Source organism: Trichechus manatus, unplaced genomic scaffold, assembly GCF_000243295.1.
Source record: "Trichechus manatus latirostris isolate Lorelei unplaced genomic scaffold, TriManLat1.0 scaffold00053, whole genome shotgun sequence".
NCBI lineage: Eukaryota > Metazoa > Chordata > Mammalia > Sirenia > Trichechidae > Trichechus > Trichechus manatus.
This window is the reverse complement of record NW_004443989.1, coordinates 11552168-11572299: the sequence shown is the minus strand read 5'-3', so window position 1 is coordinate 11572299 and position 20132 is coordinate 11552168. Positions and strand designations below refer to the sequence as shown.

The window sequence follows — 20132 nt, the reverse complement described above, 5'->3', positions numbered from 1 at the left end:
CCTCAGCGCGAGGGCCGAGAGCGGGCCACGGCTCCGCTGGAGGTGGGGCGGCGCGGAGAAGGCGTCCCTCGGCCCTTCCGCTCCTTACAGGCTCCGGCTTCAGGCGCGACGCGAGCGGAACAAACGGGCTCCACTACCCGCGGGGGCCGGCCATTGTGCGACGTCATCAGGCCGCGACGGTCGTCCTGGGGGAGGCGGGCTTCCCTCGATCGTTCTTCCCCGCTCCCTCTTCCTTCCGGCCTCCGCGAGGCCCCGCCCCCGGCCCGCGCCCACCCCCGAGCCCCTCCACGGCGCAGGCGCGGCCGGGACGCCCCGCCCCTCCCGGGGGCGGGGCCCTGAGCCCGCGCGCGTGACGGGGTCTTCTGACGACGCCTGCGTGAAGGGTTTAACGCATGCGCGAACGCGGCGAGCGGTCTGTCATGTGACGCGCGCGGTCACGTGATGAGTGGCTCGGGGCTTTCCCGGGAGCGGGAGATGTTTGCGGGCTGATGCCTCTGGATGAAAACAGTCTCACTCATTTTAAGTATCAAAGGGGAAACACGTTAAGCTATGTTCATCAGACCAAATATTTCCTCACTTTGTTAAACATAACTAGCTTTACGATTTCACCTTTTGCTGATTAGAAGACCTTGTATAGACACGTAGAGCATTTTTTACTGATGACAAACTTTTCACAGAACTCCAGGGTTGACCCTCATCAATGCTATCTGCAAAATAGCCAGGCGGGCAAGATGTCCGTTTCACAGATGAGAAACCTGAGGCTAAACGTCCACATGCGTGCAGTCACTGCAATCAAGATAGAGAACATTTCCATTGCACAGAAAGTCCCCTCGTGCCCCCTCGCAGTCGTTCCCCCACCCTAGCCCAAGCACCCCCGACCCTGCATTCTGCCATAACAGCTTCCAGTTGTCTTTCCCAGAGTGTTAGGTGAATGGACACATACAGTGAGTATCTGGCTTTTTTCACTCAGCACAATGTTTTTGAGATTCATCTATGTTGTGTGTACCAGTAGTTTGGGAAACTGTTGTATTTTGTTGTTGTTGTTATAAGCCTTATATTTTTAGACAACATATTTTTAAAGGGAAAAAAAATCGATGGCAGCTACCATTACGGAGAGCCTGCTGAGGGTTAGGCACTTATTGATGGCAATTCCACATTCAATCCCCATCCACCTCTGTTAGGTCATACAGGCCAGGATTTGACTCTTGGGTCCAACACTGACTAAAAATAAATGTGTAACTTGGTCAACTGTAGTTGTTTCCTACGGCTGCTGTTAAACAAAAAACTACTAAGTTGGGGTTTTAACACAACGGAAAATTTCCTCTCAACAGTTCTGGAGGTTAGAAGTCTGAATTCAGGGTGTGTCCAGAGGCTCTAGGGGAGGATCCTTCCTGTCTCTTCCATCTCCTGGTGGCCCCAGGCATTTCTTGGCTTGTGACCCCATCACTCCAATCTCTGCTCTGTCCTTACATGGTGGTCTTCCCTATGTGTCTCTCTTCCTTCTGTATCTGTTTCTTCTCCTCTTTTTATAAGGAGGCCACTTGTATTGGGTTAAGGGCCCACCCTACTCCAGTATGACCTCACGTTACCTTAACCAATTCCATCTGCAAAGACCTCATTTCCAAATCAGGGCTGCCCCAAGTCCTGCCGTGTGGGTGCTCCCCCAGTGTCTTGGCGTTTGCGTGTATTTGCCCAGTTTTTATAGTTGTCTTTAGTGGAATGGGGGAGGGGGGTTAGTTCAATACAAGTGACTGCGTAAAAGCTGCGTTTTAGGAAGACATTTGTGATGGATGAAATGATAAGGAGAAGGGAGTCAGGCCGTCCTCACCAGGCTGCAAGCCGCCCAATGACAGGGACTGCGTTTGCTCTTATAAGGCCACCAGAGGGCCTGCCAGCCCAGCCCACGGCGGTTCTCAGGTGGCTGGCTTGGCTACTGCACACAGAGGGCAGCAGGGCAGGGATATGTAGAGTGAGCTGCATTGTCCCATCGTCCAGGGGCCTTGTTAGCCGCTCCTTCTCGTTCATTACACAGATGACTCCAGAAGGCCTGGGTGGGTGTCTGGGACCTGGACACTCGCATATGTCAGTCCCCTCTGGGGACATCAAGCCCGACGCCACAGGTCAGTGCGCACACACACTTGCATACACACATGCTGGTGTGCACGCGTATGTAGTTACACGCACACATGCGTGCAAACATACACATGCAGACATGCACAGATGTATACACACATTCAGGCATGCGTACACACAAACATGCTTTCTTTCCCCAGAAGTTCGCTTTACAACAACATTGAAAAATGAATGGCGCATACCTTTCCTTTCAGTTTTTTTTCTGCACTTGCAACTCCCTTCTTCACAACAGCTGTAGGTGCCCCTTGAGGAAGGCCTGCCCATCTGTGTGGCTCTGCTTTGGCCGCGGACAGACCATGAAGACCCAGGTGGTCACAAGTGTGATCCAGCTGGCGCCCCCCATCCTGTCCTGGCCGTCAGGAGAGCCCTCACACTGTGTCCACCCCTCCTCCCATGAGCACGGCAGAACCAGTCCCTCCCAACTGTGCCCCTCCTGCCCGGCATCTCCTGCCCGGCCCCTCCTCTGGTCCTGGAACCAAGCACAGGGAGGACACCACTAAGCAGGCCAGCCCTTAAACAACGCTCTTCATCTAATTACAGAATCAATCCAAATTTATAAATGCAGATAAAGAAAATAAGCCCCCTCCGCCAGAGAAGTACTGGAACCCTGGGCATGGGTCGTTCCTCCAGGCCTTCTCAGAGTTGGGGGGAGCAAGAGAGGCTGCCCAGTCCTGTGGTTGGTAATGCCGGCTTTGGAGAAGGACTGATTTGGGCTCAAGTTCCACCTCTGCCTGAGCTGTGTGGCTTTGGGTGAGTCTCCTCCTCTCTCTGAGACTCTGTTTTCTTGTTAGGAAAATGGCAGTGATATCAAAGACACCGACTGCATGGAGGGGATGGCAATGCCACACAAGATGCCCACTGCTCTGCCCAGTGCCTGGCATGTAGGAAGCTCTTGATAAATGGCTGCTATTAAATATGCATAAATTCTACAGACAGGAGAGAATATACCACCTATTACTTATAGCCTGCCTTCTCACTTAATCTACTCAACATCTTTTTCTGCCAATAAATACTTATCTACAGCATCAATTTTAACAGCCAGATAGTTCACTGTGGGGACAGAGCGTGAAGTCTTTAAGCACTTTGAATGGAGGTTGAAGTTGTCAGTGAGTTTTCTTGATTATGAACAAAAGCTATATAACTGCACTGCACCCTGAGAAGTGCTGCCGAGGGTTTCTTTAGTGGTGGTAGTGGTGGGGGGCACTATTGGCTGCAGGACTCCTGAGGCACACAGAGGGTGAGGCGTGAGAAAATGTGTGAAGCTGTGGTCTGTCCACAGGTGAGCTAGTAGGCATGAGAGCTTCTGCCTGCAGTGGTGAAAACCCTATATTGGTGGTGGTGGTAGAGGGGGATATTATTGCTGCTCTGACCATCTCCTCCCTGTCCTAGAGAGTAAGGAGGACCCACCAAGATCAGAGGATGGAGAAGTAGTGGAAAGGAAAGGCCCCAGAGTGAGACTAAAGACATAGCTTCTAATCCTGGCACTGCTGCTTATGGATGAATTTTTTTATGTCTAGCTCTTAAGCATGCTGTGTTGGCTGACTGAGAGAGCCTACACAAAAACCCTCAGTGCTGTGCCTGGGAAGTAGAAAACCAGTTACCAGTTGCCGTTGAGTCAACCCCGACTCCTGGTGACCCCGTTTGTGTCAGAGTAGAGGGGTGCTCTATAGGGTTGTCTATGGCTGGTTTTTGGAAGTAGATTGCTAGCTCTTTCTTCTGGGGAGCCTCTGGGTGGACTCAAACTGCCAATTTTTCAGTTAGCAGCTGAGCGCATTAACTGTTTGCACCACCAAGGGACTCGGGATATAGAAAGTGCTCAGTGAATCTTAGCTATCATTGCTGACTTCATTCATTACTGCTGCTAGCTGGACGTCTTGGGGAAGCTGCTTTCCCTCTCTGGACCTCAGTGCTCGCTTCCCGGTGATGAGGGCTTGGGGTAGACGGCCATGCAGCTCCAAACCATGCCACCCTATTCCAGGTCTCTTCCAAGTACGTCCCTTCCCTGCAGCTTCTTCTAGAAGCCTGTGTGCTAAGGGCAGTCAGGGCGGTTTTCAACAATAGCAGGGAGGACAGCAGTCTGGGCGCTGTCCACAAAGGTTGACATCTGAACCGGCAGGGAGGGCAGTGGTGAAGCAGGCAGGAGAGTGAGGTGGGCTGGAGGTGGCAGCAGGGGATTGAACTGATGGAGTCGAAGTCACTCCTGAGAGCCTGCATCCACCAGGCACGCTGAGTCTTCTGAACCAGAATGCTTGTGGAGTCACAGCTGGGAGTATGTCCAGCAGCCCAGGGGTGACTTGGGGTGCTGTGTCTGGGGCGCTAGGAACTGCAGCTACTGTGTGTGGCTTTTTCTGCTGCCCTCTCTGCTCACCTTTGCAGTCCCGACACAAGCCAGGTCCTGGAAATCACGTTTTTGGGGACCAAGCTGATGAAAATGCCAGTCAGCCAGAATCCATGTACAAGAATGTTCATAGCGGCATTGTTGTAATACCTGCAAACTGGAAACAGCCCAAAAGTCCACCAACAGGCGCACGGACATTATTGAGTACAGTCACACAACAGAATGTTACACAGCAGTGAAAACAGGTGAATGGCCATGACAGATAGCCTGGATGAATCTCTTACACATAATTATGTTGAGCAAAATAAGCAAGACAAGCAATACTCTGTGATTCTGTTTTCTGTAAACCTCGCAAGCAGGCAAACTGAGCTCTGATATAGGGGGAGTAAAACTCTAAAGAACACCGAGGAATGACAGAAGGACGGAGAGATGGACAGAAGGAAGGACGGAATGACAAAAGGAAGGAAGGAGGTGGGGGGCTCTGCTGCTTGTTGAGACAGTGGATGACCACAGTGGAGGAGGGCTGTGGCTGACATGGCTGGGTGTCTGAGCTGTGGGAAATCCTTCATTTTTCATCCTAGGATGTGGGTACCTGTCTTAGGCTGGGTTCTCCAGAGAAGCAAAACCAGTGAAGCGTGTGTGTGTGTGTGTGTGTGTGTGTATACGTATATGTATATATATACAGAGAGAGATTTAGATCAAGCAAATGGCTCACGTGTTTGTAGAGGCTGGAAAGTCTCAAGTCTGTGGGTCAGGCTGGAGGCTTCTCCTGACTCATATAGCTGCAGGGGCTGGCAAACCCAAGATTGGCAGGCCAGACAGCAGGTGGCTGGCTCACAGGCTGTGGAGGGTGATGAATCCCAAGACTGGCAAGTAAGCTGCTAGCTTAAGTCCCAAGAACTGAGTTCAGATGATGACAAGCCAAATACAGGATCCAGAGTGAGCAACAGCCAGTGAGATTTGCCAGGAATCCACATATATTGGATACGGACGACATCCCCAAGGAAACTCCCTTTCAATTGATTGGCTGCTCATAGCAGATCTCATCATGAAAGTGATTACATTATATCAGATCTAATTAGGGAGGTGTTATATCATTACATAGCTGCCAAACTACATAACTGCCAAACCACTGAGAATCATGGCCCAGCCAAATTGACACACAACATTAACCATCATAGTGCCTGTCTTGGTCATCTAGTGCTGCTATAACAGAAATAGCACAAGTGGATTGCTTTAACAAAGTGAAATATATTTTCTCACAATCTAGTAGGCTACAAGTCCAAATTCAGGGCATCAGTTCCAGGGGAAGGCTTTCTCTCTCTGTCAGCTCTGGAGGAAGGTCCTCATTGTCATCAATCTTACCCTGGACTAGGAGCTTCTCTGCACAGGAACCTCGGGTCCAAAGGACACGCTCTACTCCCAGCACTGCTTTCTTGGTGGTATGAGGTCCCCAACTCTGTACTTGCTTCCCTTTCCTTTTATCGCTCATAAGATAAAAGGTGGATCAGGGATGTGACCTTAGTAAGGGTGTTACAATCCCACCCTAATCCTCTTTAACATAAAATTACATTCACAAAATGGAGGATAACCGCACATTACTGGGAATCATGGCCCAGCCAAACTGATCCACACATTTTTGGGGGGACATAATTCAATCCATGACAGTGCCCAAGGGCTCACTTTCTTCACTAAGCTATTCATTTATGTTTTGTGCATTTTCCTCTATGTGTGTTATATTTCACAGTAAAAATGTAAAAAGCCAGAAAGATACTGGAGCTCATCAGAACTTCCAGGTGTGGGCTATTAAAATGCTAACTCAAGGGCCCCACCCCCAGAAACCCAGGCTTAGTAAGCCTAGCATGCTAACCTTCATCCCCAGGCACCTGCGTGACGAAAACCATTAAGCACTTGGCTATTAACTGAAAGATTGGTGGTTTGAACCCATCCAGTGGCTCCACAGGAGAAAAACTTGGTGATCTGCTGCCATAAAGATTACAGCCTAGGAGACCTTATGGGGCAGTTGTACTCTGGTACACGGGGTTGCTATGAGTTGGAATTGACTCGATGGCACCCAACAACACCACAGCTTGTGGCCCAGGGATCTGCATGTTAAGCGGGTCCCTGCCTGATTCTGATGTGCGTGCCTGTGGTTCATGGTCTGAGAAGCAGCCCAGGACCACGGGGCTGGACTGGGCCCCACATGGGGTCAGCAGCAACCCCCTCACAAAACTCAGCCCCTCAGAGCCCCCAGACCTGGGCTCTATCCCTGTGCCTTTACTCTTTTGAATGAGCCACTCCGATCCCCTAGCCTCAGTCTTCTCCTCTGTATAATGGTATCCTAGGAGTCCCCACCCCACTGTGACTGCAGGCAATGTTGTAACATACCCAAGCTAGAAACAGTCCATGAGCACATCCATCCTTCCTCTCCATGGCCCCCAGCAGCAGCCCCTACACCAGTCTCACCTTCCGATGCCAGACCCGTGTCCCTCCACCCCCGTTCCCCTATTTTGTAGCAGCTTGGCCACTCTTGGGTCCCAGGACATCACCTCGACCTCACCCGCACCCTCCCCTTCTCTGGGCCTCTGCCTCCCCCTCTGTCAGGTGCTCTGTAGGCTGGTGGGCCCCCTGAATGCTGCTCTCCAAGGTCCTTCATAGCCTGAGCGATTCTTGGGGGCTGCGAATCCCCAGGTGCTGGACAGGGCCGTGGTCCCCGCTGTTCCCAAGCAGGGACCCGCTTTCTTCTCATAGGGCTTCCTGTGGGGACGATGCCTCATAGACGAGGGGCGGTCGGCTGACCGGGCTGGTGCAGGGGAAGGGCAGGGGCGTGGGGAGCTGAAAAGTTGGCAGGGCTCAGGAGTGTGTGTGTCTGTGCTAGTGCGTGTGCACGCACCACACACGTGCCTGTGGCATCGCAGCCTAGAGAACAGGAAGCCTTCAGCCATGGAACGATTGAAGTGCCACAAATTCTCCTCTCTGTCTGGGAGGAGGAGGAAAGGGCTTTAAGGATTTCCACTGGGTAAGGTCACTGTGCTTGGAAGTTTCTCTTGGGGCCTGAGGGAGGAGGGGCCCAGGCTGCCCACCTGGTGGAATGTTCTGCAGATGAAGCTGAGAATGCAGGTGGGAAGTGGGGGCAGGAGGAGGGTGCCACTGAGATGCAGAGGCTGCAGGGATGGGAGCTGCGATTCCAGCTTGGGCCTGCACATCTGGGGAGGCACTGCACATCTGGAGGGGCTGCGGGTGACAGCTCTAGGTCCAGCTCCAGCTGCAGCCTCCACTGGCTGGGAGGAAGGGAAGCCCTGGGGTCCAGGTGCTCATCCAGCTCCACGGAAAGGGGCCTCCTTCTCAAGAGAGCAGCAGGCTGGGGTGGGGGGTGAGGGCATGTGCCGGTGTGGAGTGTATGCTTCTGTGTACTTGTGCGTGTGGGCATGTGAGTGGACCGTGGGGTCTGTGTATCGTGGGCTGGGTGTGTGAATGTGTGTTGTATATTCACGTGTGTGTGTTCCAGTCTCTACATAGTGGGTGTTGTGTGTGTGTGCATTTCTGTGAGGATGTGTATGGAGGATATATGTGTGTGTATACAGCTCTGTTGTGTCTCTGTGGTTATACATGCAGCCATGTGTGTTGGGATACTGGGTGTAGTGGGGGGGGGGACGAGTTAAGTGCGTGTATGTGAGGATGTGTGTATGTTGTGTGTGTGTATGTGGATCTGTTGGGTCTCTGTGTATATGCAGTCTTGTGTGTGTTGGGTGTGCTGTGGGGGATTCCTGGGTCCTGAGTATTTTGCATGCATTTATGCTGGTGTGTGTCTGTGTCTCAGTGTATTGCTGTGCATGGGAGGAGTGTTGTGGGTCCTGTTTGCATGTGTGGTGTATGTCTGTATACATGCATATATGTGTGAATGTGTGTGACTGTAAGCGTTTGTGCATGTGTGAACATGATATACTCCGTGTGTGTGCACGTCTGGATGTGTGTGCACAGGTGTGTGCTGTGTGTGCACACAGGTGTGTGGCAGCCCCCTGGGCAGCCTTCCTCCTCTCCCAGCCTCGCTGGTTCTCCCATTCTGGTCTTGCCCAGGATGGGCCGCTGTGGGGCTGTGGGGCTATCAGCAGTCCAGCTGGGCAGAAGAGGCCGTGGCCAGCTCTGCGTGCAGGGGAGTAGCTCTCCCTCTCGAGCACCCTGGGGTGCCCTGTCTGGCCTGCACCCCATTCCGGGTTGTCGTGGGGTCACCAACCTGGTGGGGGGGCTGCAATGGCCGACTTCTGTCCACTGCTGCCATCAGGGCTGAGTTGGGCTCTGAGGGATGCTGTCATGGGCCCTTTGGATCAGTGGTACTAACAGGGTTAAGGAGTAAAGGTGCATGTGGGGGGGTATGTAAATGTGTGTATGATATAGTGTGTGGTGTGTAGCGTGTGATGTGGTGTGGTTTGTGAGATGTGTGGTTCTGTATGGTGTATGCATGGTGTATGTGTGTGAACATCCCTGAACTCCCACCTGTGTGGTGTGATGTGGTGTGTGGTGTGATGTGGTGTGTGCTGTGTAGTGTGTGTGTGGTGTGCATATGGTGTGGTGTGTAGTGTGTATGTGGTGTGTGTGTGTGGTGTATGTGAGCATGTGTGTGATATGGTGTGGTGTGTGAGGTGTAGTGTGTGTGTGGTGTGTGAGACGTGTGTGTGTAGTGTGTGTGCGTGTGTGTGGTGTATGTGTGGTACATGTGTGTGTGCATGTGAACATCCCTGAGTGAACCTCACCTCTCTGGCCAGGTTCCAGCTTTTACTCCTCTCCTTGAGCAGATGCGGCTCTATAGCTTCACAAGCTCCCGACAGAACGCTTTTAGAGTCAGACGTTGCTTGAAGCCCAACTGTAGGACCACTGAGGTGAACCTGGACTCAGAGCAGCTGAGACTTCACCTTCTGGCCCCTAGGTCCTCTCTGGGAGAACCTGTCTCCATAATGGCCTTGGGCACAGTGGAGCCTCCTAGTGAGAGACGTTGCATGACTTTGTAACAATAGCAGAGCGCTCACGATGTGCTAGACAAGGGGCTTGACACAAACTTCATCTCATGTAAGCCTCCCACAGTTGTACACATCCAGGATGGTTACTCTTGGTTTTTACAGATGAGGAAATGGAGGCTCCTAGAGGTGACTGACAAGTGATATTAACACAAACGCCCTTCCCTGTTGCACACCAGCCTGGCCAGCAGGAGGCGCCTATAGGTTAGTCCCAGGGCCTGGCACAGCATGGGTTCCTGAGGTGTACTGGTGCTGGTGTCTCCCTGGGTTTCCTTTTCTCACCCCCTCCCCAGCTCCTGGTCACTGATCATGGAAAACGGCAGCAGGAGAGACAGCCCCAGCAGCGTCTGGCTGGCACCCAGTGGTGCCGCCTTGGGTCTCGTCGAGTATAAGGCCATCTCGGTTTTCCTAGTGCTTCTGATGTGTATGGTGGGCATCGTGGGCAATGCCACGGTGGTCCTGGTGGTGCTGACCACGCGGGACATGCTCACGCTCACAAACTGCTACCTGGTCCTAGTCAGCCTGGCCCAGGCTGACCTCATGGTCTCGGTGGCCGTGGGGCTGCCCAACGTCTCTGAAAGCCTGGCTGGCCGGTGGGTCTACGGGCACACTGGCTGCCTGGGAATCACCTACCTGCAGTACCTGGGCATTAATGTCTCCTCCTGCTCCATCCTGGCCTTCACTGTGGAGAGGTAGGTGCCCCACACCGTGAAGCAGGGCAGTGAGGACTTCCCAACAGTGGTCCTGGGTAAACTGAGACTCAGTGGGGCAGGAAGCTGTGTTCTCCAGGTACCAGGATGGGACTAGGGTGGGACGCAGGGGAACCTTCACTGTGGGGTAGGCATCAGGAAATGGGGTTCTCATCTCAACTCTGCTTTTAATGGGCTGTAGAGTGTCAAGCCAATCCCTGGAGTCCTCTGGACCTCGGTTTCCCCATCTGGAAAAGTCGGTATTCTTTTGGATCTCTCCCAGCTTGGATTTTAATACCAGAGAGGAAATATAGCATAGTGGTTAAGCCCGTGGACCTTGAAGCCTGCTGCCTGGGTTCAGATCCCAGCTCCGCCACTCACTAGCTGTGGGGCCTTGGGCAAGGCGGCCCAGAGAGTTTAAGTGTCTTGCCCCAGGCCACACAGCAGAATTGGGACATAAATCTAGGCCTTCTGATGTCCAAATGCTGGCTGGGCCCTTTTCCTTGTACCTTGCCTCACCCCATCTGTGCTTACCTGGGGTACACTGGCTCTACAACCCCCACCCCCCACCCCTGTTAGCACTGCTTGGTCAAACCTGTGTTGCACACATTGTTCCCAGTGCTCCAGGTCTAGCTAGTGGCCTAGGCAGGGGTGGGGGTTGGGAAGGTTCTAAGCTGTGACCCCTGTCAGCAAGGGGTGAATGATGCTATTAGCGGGGCTTCAGACTGGTTCTAAATGGTTCAGTCACGGACAATGGAAACAAGGCAGGGCTTTGAACCAGTTCAAAGTGGTTCAGTCATGGCCTACAGAAACAAGGGCAGTGTAAGCATTGCATAGCAACCATATCTCTTGCATGGTGCCTTTTGACCCAAGCAGGAAACAGGAGTGCCCTGCTCAAGGATGGTGGCTGAACTCACTGCTTTGAATGTGTGTCGCTGTTCACAGTCCTGCCAATAATCCAATCTCCCCTATCAGGAAACTTTCAGGAGCCAATAATCCAGTCTTCCTCATCAAGAAGCTTTCAGGAGCCTGATGCGGGAGATTGGATTATTGGCAGGACTGCAGAAAGTGATACACATTTAAAGCAGCAAAGTCGACCACCATTTTTGAGCAGGGCGCTGCTGCCTGTCTCCTACTCCGGTCAAAAGGTGATGCACAAGAGATTTGGTTGCTATGCAACTCGTATCCTGCCCTTGTTTTTCCATCGGCCGTGACTGAATGGTTTAGAAGCAGTTCGAAGCCCTGGCCATTAGCTGCCTTAGCCAGTGACCTGTGGTGGTAGGCGACAGAAAACCCACTGGGACTCGCACCAAGGACGAAGGTCTGGAAGGTCAGTGGGATGCCCTGGGACTCTGGGCAGAGGGGTGGCTGAGCTTTAGGATGCCCTTGCCTATTTGCCCTCCCCCTACCCACCTTCCTGTCCCCCTCTCTCAAGACTGGCTCGCTGAGCTCTGCCCATGGGGCCGTCTCATGTCTGCCTTGAGCATTGTGCTTTTTAAGAACTATCTGTATGGGATCAAATTGACAACAGCAACTTAAAAGGTTAGATAGGAACCTTAGGGGGCAGTGAGTTCACGTTAATGAGGGAGGAACAACTCAGAAAAGGAGGGTGAGAATGGTTGCACAACTTGAAGAATGTAATCAGTGTCCCTAAATAGTACATGTAGAAACTGTTGAATTGGTGCATGTTCTGCAGTGTCTACTCTCAACAACAACAAGAGAATAAGATAACGTATTGAAAAACAAACAAAGAAACAAAGGGCACCTCGCTGCCTGAATCCTCACGTCCTTCGAGTTCTGCTCCACAAAGAACTGGTCCAACCACTGTATCCTCCATTCTAGTGTACCTAGAGAGAGTATCCGATTGGCTGAGCTTGGTCAGGTGTCACCCTGTGGTCCAATCAGACATGAGCTGGGTGATAGACCTAGGGAACATGGCAGTCTCTGCTGCCTGCAGATACATTGCCATCTGCCTCCCAATTCGGGCACAGGCTGTGTGCACTGTCGCCCGGGGCCAAATGCATCATCGCGGGCGTCTGGGGGGTCACAGCCATCTACTGCTGGCTCTGGCTCTTCTTGGTGGACCTCCATGTTGGTGAGAGCCATGCCATGGAGTGCCGCTACAAGGTGTCACGCAGCCTCTACCTGCCCAGCTACCTTCTGGACTTCACCATCTTCTTCGTTATGCCCCTGCTGGTGGCTGCAGTCCTCTACGGGCACATTGGGAGACTCTTGATCCTGAACTCCCTGTCCCACTTGCCCCACCCTGGGGACAGCAAAGCTGGGCAGGAGGTGGGCACCAAGGAGGGGCAGCCCCAGGCACAGGGCGGGGGTACATCCAGCAGTTGCCCCTGGCCCAAAGGCTTCCTATCTTCCAGGAAGCAGGTAAGCCAGGTCTCTTCTGGGGTGGGTGGGGGATGGCAGGTGGGGAGCTGGACAAAGAGAGGGAGGTATCAGGGAGGTGTCAGGATGTAAAGAGGCAGGGAGAGACCCAAAGGCATACATGGAGACATAAAGAAAGGACACAAGTTCAATATCCATCCATTCATTCATTCACTATTAAGTCAACAAATGTCTGTTAAGCACCTGTTAAGAACTTGGCTGATAACCAAAAGGTGGGCAGTTCAGATCCACCAGCCTTGTTGGAAACCCTATGGGGCAGTTCTACCCTGTCCTATAAGGTCGCTATGAGTTGGAATCGACTCGATGGCAACGGGTAATGAGTATGTGCCAGATAGAGTCCCTAGGTGGCACAGACAGTTAAGTGCTTGACTGCTAGCTGCAAGGTTGGCAATTTGAACCACCCAGAGGTACCTCGGAAGAAAGGACTGGTGATCTGCTTCCGAAAGGTTACAGCCTTGAAAACCCTATGGAGCAGTTCTGCTCTGCACACATGGGGTCACCATGAGTTGGAATTGACGGCAACTTGGCTACCAACTCTAAGGTTGGTGGTTCAAACCTACTCAGAGGTGCCTTGGAAGAAAGGCCTGGAAATCTACTTTCAAAAAATCAGCCGCTGAAAACCCTGAAATACATGAGGTTGCCATAAGTCGGCATCAATTCCACGGCAAAACTCCATGGTTTTGGTTTCTTTTACACCTGACCTTGGTGGGTGCTGGAACAGGTTCCTGAGGCCCCAGCCCCATACACCAATTCTTTGCTTGCTAGGAAATCTGAGAGACCTTGAAGGGACCAGGTGCACTTAGGGGTCAGAGCAGTGACTACCTACCACTTGCTGTAGAAAAAGTTCATTATATTATCAAACAGGCAAAGCTTTACATGTCGGGCCTGGCTTAGTGCACATGAAGAGCCAGGAACAGGTGAGCACGCAGTGACAGGAGCTATTGTGAATATTCTTACTCAGCACCTGCTAGCTTGGGGTGGGGGCGTGGCTCTCCCTGCCTGTAGCACTCGCTGTGCCACCAGCTGCCCACAAGCTGGGCTCTGGGAGCTCCCACCACCTTCTCCACAGGTCACCCGGATGCTGGTCATGGTGGTGGTGCTTTTCGCTGTCCTGCAGACGCCATACTGCACCCTGGTGCTAATCAACTCCTTCGTGACCTGGCCTCTCCTGAACCCCTGGGTGCTGCTCTTCTGCTGTACCTGCATCTACGCCAACAGTGCCATCAACCCCATCGTCTACAGTCTCGTCCCAGAAGTTTTGGGTGGCCTTCTGGTGGCTGTGTGGGTCCAGGCCAAGGGAGCCCCAGAGGCGCTCAGCAGGCCTGCCCACCCCCAGCTGCAGCGAGCCCCAGGAGAGGTTCCACCAGCCCGAGAAGATGCCCATCAGCGAGAGCGAGGCCACAGGCCCCCAGGTCGCCAGGCCCCCTCCCCAGCAGCGGGAGCCATGTTGCAGCCCGGTCTGAGGGTGACCACCTCCTGCACCGACTGTCCCATCTCCATGCCTGCATTTGTGCGCAGGCAGGGTACTGTGGGGTCTGCCCTGTCTATGGCAGACACCGGGGCCAGGGGAGGACAGACACCCCTGTGCCAATGGCTCATCGTCCAGGTTCCCTGTGGATTCCCTTCCCATGAACTAGCACATTTGAATGTCCCAGGCCCCAGGGGTTGGACTTGGAGTCTGAACTCCACCTGGATGGTTCTCCCCCGTCCCTGGGGAGGAGGTGGAGGTGAGAGACAGGAAGAGAGTTTGGAGGACGCCTAGCCTCAATTCTTGTAAAACCATGGCCTTCACCCAGCCATTGTTAATGGTCATTTTAAGCATTTTTTTCAAGGGGAAAAAAGTCCTGGTGGGCATTACAGGGATGAATGCTTGGTCTTTGTTAACGTCTGTTACCAGCAACTGGGCCAGAGGAAAACAACAGTCAGGATTTGACACCAACATTAAAATTTGAGCTCTCAAGTGAAGAGTAGAATTTTCGAAAACTAGCATCTCCCACTGTGAGTTTGATGGTTTCCCAATACTTAAGGACTTCTCTGATGCGATTGGTGGTGATACTAATGAATGTCATGTTTTGGTCGCATATAATGAGCATGTCAAAGGAGCCCTGGTGTCTCAATGGTTGCTAACTGAGAAGTCAGCAGTTCAAACCCCCTAGCAGCTCAGCAGGAGAAAGACCTGGTGATCTGCTCTCATAAAGATTACAGCCTAGGAAACCCTATGGGGCAGTTCTACTCTGTCCTTTAGGGTTGCTATGAGTTGGAATTGACTCAACAACACACAACAACAACAATTAACGTGTCAACATTTGGAAGATCCGTATAACTCAGTGAACTTATATTTTCCAGGAGACTGAATGTGGGCTGTTGAGTTTCAGTGGAATATCCAAGAAGAGCAGCCTCAGTGACCTGAAAAGGCTGTTAAAATACTCTTCCCTTTATAACTATGTATTTGTGTGGGGCCAAATTTTCTTTGCATACTTCAACCAAAATAATGTATTATAGCAGCTTGAATGTAGGAGTAGATATTAGAACCCCACTATCTTCTATTAAGCCAGACATTAAAGAGATTTAAAAAATAAAATACGATGTCATTCTTAGCGCTGAATTTTCTTTTTTGTTTGGAAAAAATTGTTATCTTTGGTAAAACATTATGTTAACATGTGATGGGTTTATTACTGTAATTTTTAAATAAAATAAATATTAAAAAATTCTAGTTTTAATTTCTAATATGGTAAATATAGCTATAACTCACAGAAATCAAAGCTGATGGGAGTTCTCTGTAATTTTTAAGAATGTCAAGACCAAAAGGTTTGTGAACTTCTCACTTTATCAGACAATAGACATGACTTAATCTGCATAGTGCCTGGCATATACTAAATTCTTGATAGGTAATAATTTTCCCTCTTCCTGTTTTACCACTGGGAAAACTGAAGTCCAAAGAAAAGACAGTTCCCTGTGGACAGACACAGACTGCCTCCCAGTCCGTGATGGAGGGGACACTCCCTTCTGTACCCCACATCCTGCCTCTTGCCTGTGACTCCTGAGCAAGGGCCCACATAGCTAGTATCTCTCCGAGCAGCTCGGAGACTTCTAGACACTCATTCCGAATCTACTCTAGGGAAAAGCCCACCTTTCCTTTTGCCCCAGGGGCCACCTTACAGAACAAGTTGCTATTGAGTCGACCCTGACTGTTGGTGACCCATGTGTGTCAGAACAGGACTGTGCTCCGTAGGGTTTTCAATGGCTGATTTTTTTGGAAGTAGATCACAAGGCGTTTCTTCCGAGGCACCTCTGGGTAGACGTGAACCTCCAACCTTTCGGTTAGCAGCCGGGCACGTTGACCCTTTGCACTACCCAGGGACTCCAATTTAAAATAATACATACTCATCATAGGTCAGGAAAATATAAAAAAGTAAAAAGAGCTCCTTTATAGTTTGTATTCAAAATGTCACAGTTCAACGGTCAACAATTACTTTAAAACAAAGATGAGAAGGTAAGGGGGCAGGGAAACTAGATTAATGGAAACGGGACAACCAAAAAGGAAGTAATGAGACTATATCATGTGTTGTAAAGAATGTAACCAGTTACCGAACAATTTTTGTAGAAATTGTTAAATGAGAACCTAAACTACTGTGTAAACCTTCACCAAAAACACAGTAAGGTATTGTTCTTTTAAAAAAAATTACAGTTCAAAGTACCTTTAAACCCATTGTCTCATTGAGCTTCCCCACAAACCGTGCCAAGGAGAAGGTATAAGGGCTGTGCTCATGGTCACAGTGACTGGCCGGGTCCTGAAAGCTAGGCCTCCTCCTCGCCTGTGCTGCCAACCCAGGCTGTCCTGAGAACCACTCAAAGATGACAACGTGCTAGCTTTTGCCAAACTATAAACCAGAACAAGGAGGGCACCCAGCACAGGGCAGAAGAGGCTGATCAAATATGCACGAAGTTCAAGGACATCTGAAAACCGACTGTGACAGCCTGGCCAGCGTGTCATGCCTATTCTGACGGTGCTCTGGCTCATCCTGCTGTAGGAGCTGGGAGTGACTCAGGGAGCATGAGTGGGATCCTGCAGGCAGAAGACGGGGGGCTGGGAGTGCCGGGGAACACATGGGCACATTGGATGCATGCCCACAGTGGAAGGTGTCACAGCAGGGACGTGCCTGGTGCAGCTGTGCGTGGCAGCAGGGGGATGGAAGTGAAAGTGTCTAAAGGATGCACATGGCACTGCCTGAGTCTGGGTTCCCTGGAGCCCTGGTGGAGGGGAGCAGGGGTTGGCTTAGGGGTGAGTTCATTTGGTAAGTGAGTATTTATTGAGTGAGAACAGCTGTGTCTTAGTCTCCTAGTGCTGCTATACCAAAAAACACCACATGTGAGGGGCTTTGAAGAACAGGAAGTTGTTGTCCTGCAAACTTGGAGGCCAGAAGTCAGAATTCAGGGTGTTGGCTCCAGGGGAAGGTCCTTCCTTGTCGGTACCCTGGGCATTCCTTGGCATTCCTGGTGTCTGTCTTCTCCCACTGTATGTCTCTGTCTACTCTGCTCTTTTTCTAAGACCACTTAGAAGGGATTAGGTTTAGGACCCTCCCTACTCTGGTGTGACCTCATTAATATAACAAAAGAAAGCCCTATTTCCAAACAGGGTCACATTCACAGGCACAGGAGTTAGGACTTCAATGCATACTTTTGGGGACACAATTCAATCCATAACAACCTGTAATGACAAAGACCTGCTATGATGCCTAGGACACTTAACACATGTCTACTTTTTGCAGCTCTACTGCAGTGCAGACAGTTGGACAACAGGGCACAGAGGTAGACAGCTCATAGCTGACGGGCAGGCATGGACTGATGCTGGACATCCAGGCCCCCAGAGACTACTCTCACAGTCAGGAACCACCAAGGCAGAACAGATCCCGCATTTACAGCCAGGGAAATTGAGGCCTAAGGAGGGGAAGGGACTTGCCCAAGATCACTCAGTGACTGCCGCCCTGTTTCTCCCCGCCTTCCACCCAAGTTGTCCTGACTCCTGTGGAGCACAGGGCACTTACAGCAAGGTCTCCCCCAGGCCTTTGGGCTGCTCCGGAGGCTTCTCTGTGCTGCTCTATCTCCGTGGCAAACAAGCACAGGGGGGTGATTCCTGTAATTCTGGGATGTCATCAGGGCTCCTTGTCCTCCCAAGCAGATAAAGATGAGCCCCACTACCTGCTGTTACCCGTGCCTGGCCCTGAAGGGGAACATAGCGTGTCCCTGGAGCTGGCCCCTGGGGGCAGAGAGGAGGCCGGGGCGGGGGGTGTTGCTCAACGACAGCCTTGGTCACAGCAGAGCACTCCTGGCTCCAAGGTAAAGAGTTAGAATCACATCAGTATTCAGAATGACCCCACTGAGTTGCTGGTCCTTCCCACTGCTGGGGCTGGGTGTTATCTCCAGGTGACAGTGTATGAGTGATGAGCTTCCCATGGCTGCTGTAAGGAGACCACAGACTGGGCGGCTCAAGCAACACAGGGTTATCCTCTTGCAGTTCTGGAGGCCAGAAGTCTGAAATCAAGGTGTCAGCAGGGCCACGCTCCCTCTGGAGACTCCAGAGAAGGATCCTTCCTTGTCTCCTCCAGCTTCTGTGGCTCCAGGCATCCCTTGGCTTGTGGCCGCATCACTCCAATGTCTGCTCGGTCTTCACATGCCTCCCTTGTGTCAAATCTCCCTCTGCCTCCTTCTCATAAGGACACATGTGGATGGCATTTAGGGCCCGCCCTGGCAATCCACCAGGATCATCTCCTCATCTGGATCCTTCACTTAATCCCATATCCAGAGACCCTTTTTCCAAATAAGGTCACATTCACAGATTCCAGGGGTGTGGACGTCTTTGGGTGTGTGTGAATAGTGTGGCCTCTGAGGCCTCCACCAGGGATCTGTGGTTGGTCTTGATGAGGCTGTGAAATTGTGGCCTCTTAGCACAGTCAGGTTGGAGGTTCAAACCCATCCAGAGGCACCTCAGAAGAAAGGCCTGGCAATCTGCTTCTGAAAAATCAGCCATTGAAAACCCTGTGGAGCACAGTTCTATTCTGACACACTTGGGGAGCCATGAGTCAGAGTCAACTCAATGGCAACTGATTTCCAACCAAAAACCAAACCCACTGGTGTCGAGTCAATTCTGACTCATAGTGACCCTATAGGACAGAGTAGAACTGCCCCATAGGGTTTCAAAGGCTATAAATCTTTATGGGAGCAGACTGCCACATCTTTCTCCTAAGGAGCAGCTGGTGGGTTAGAACCACCAACTTTTTGGTTAGCAAGCAACTGCTTAACCACTGTGCCACCAGTGCTCCTGTGCAACTGGGTAGGCAAAGCTAAACAGCTGTGGGGGGCAGGGAGGGGCCAAAGTTCAGGAGACAGGATCGAAGGACAGAGGAAGCCCTTGGGGTAAGATGGAGAGAGAAGGGAAGTGTGTCAAGATTGTAAGCAGAAGATGCTGGAAATTCAGATGCACAGCTGCTCAGAGGTGATGGCTGCATCCAACGGTCACACGTCCAGACGAGAAAGGGCAGCAGGTGGGAAGATGGCCCCAGGGGCCAAGTAAGGGCTGTCCCCCAAGGCAGAGGGATTGGGGCTATGGGAGATTGGGGGGCCTGGAAGAGGAGTCTCCAAAGGCCCAATATGCCATTTGGGGACAATCTGGGTGACTCCAATGCTGAGAGGAGTGGACACAGGCAGGACCCAAAGTGGGACTCCTTCATTCACTCATTCATTCATCCATTCATTTGTTCAGAAGTATTTATCAGCACTGTCTGTGCCAAGTGTGCACTAGGATGGTGTGCCTATCCTGCAGCACCTGTGGGGTGGTGAGGGGACAGGTGCTCCTAGCCAACAGTGAGTGTGTAGGTGACTCCTGCCTCCCCCAGAACCAACTCCTCAGGGCTGGATTCTCTGCTTAGCACAGCATTCCATTTCACATTCACACTAATTATCTCTTACTTGGAAGTTTATAAGCTCTTTCATCTTGCTTATAGTGGTTGAAATGATTTATGTTTATGTAGCTTTATTGAATAATGAATGTCATCTCCTCCCAAATGCCCATTTAGCTTGCTTTTCATAGCAGGTTCCAGGGAGGGGGAGGAAGCACTTCACTTGTGATGCTTAAACACTGTGGCTTTAAAAAAATCGTAGATGGAACAATGAAGACTCTCAGGAACACTGACTTTTGAAAGACTGGGCAGAATACTCCTCGTTCCTTGTCTTCTGTGTGCAGAGCCCAGAGTACTTGACCAGCTTATTTTCCCAAATGCCCCCATGAGCGTCTCATTCATTCTCCAACAGTTACAAAGTGCCAGGCCTGTGGCTTGGTAATGACAAGTATGGTGCAGGCTTTGTCCACAAGGAATCTTCCCTCTGATACAGGAGGTGAAATCTGTGCATAAATAACTGTTGTTGTGGTTAGTTGCCATCGAGTCATCTCTAACCCCTGGCAACCCCATGTACAACAGAATGAAACATTGCCAGGTCCTGCACCATCTTCATCATCCTTGGTATGTCTGAGCCCATTGTCGTGGCTAGTCAATCCATCCC

The 20132-nt window shown here is 51.4% G+C and overlaps 1 protein-coding gene across 1 annotated transcript; it reads left to right on the top strand.

Annotated features, from left to right (window-relative positions):
• The first annotated feature begins 9792 nt into the window (after window positions 1–9792).
• On the top strand, window positions 9793–14038 carry LOC101347341 (thyrotropin-releasing hormone receptor-like). The gene is given in 5 exon segments (XM_012555926.1): window positions 9793–10175; window positions 12130–12184; window positions 12186–12557; window positions 13645–13820; window positions 13822–14038. Coding segments are annotated over 5 exon segments (1203 nt in total).
• The last annotated feature ends 6094 nt before the right edge of the window (window positions 14039–20132 follow it).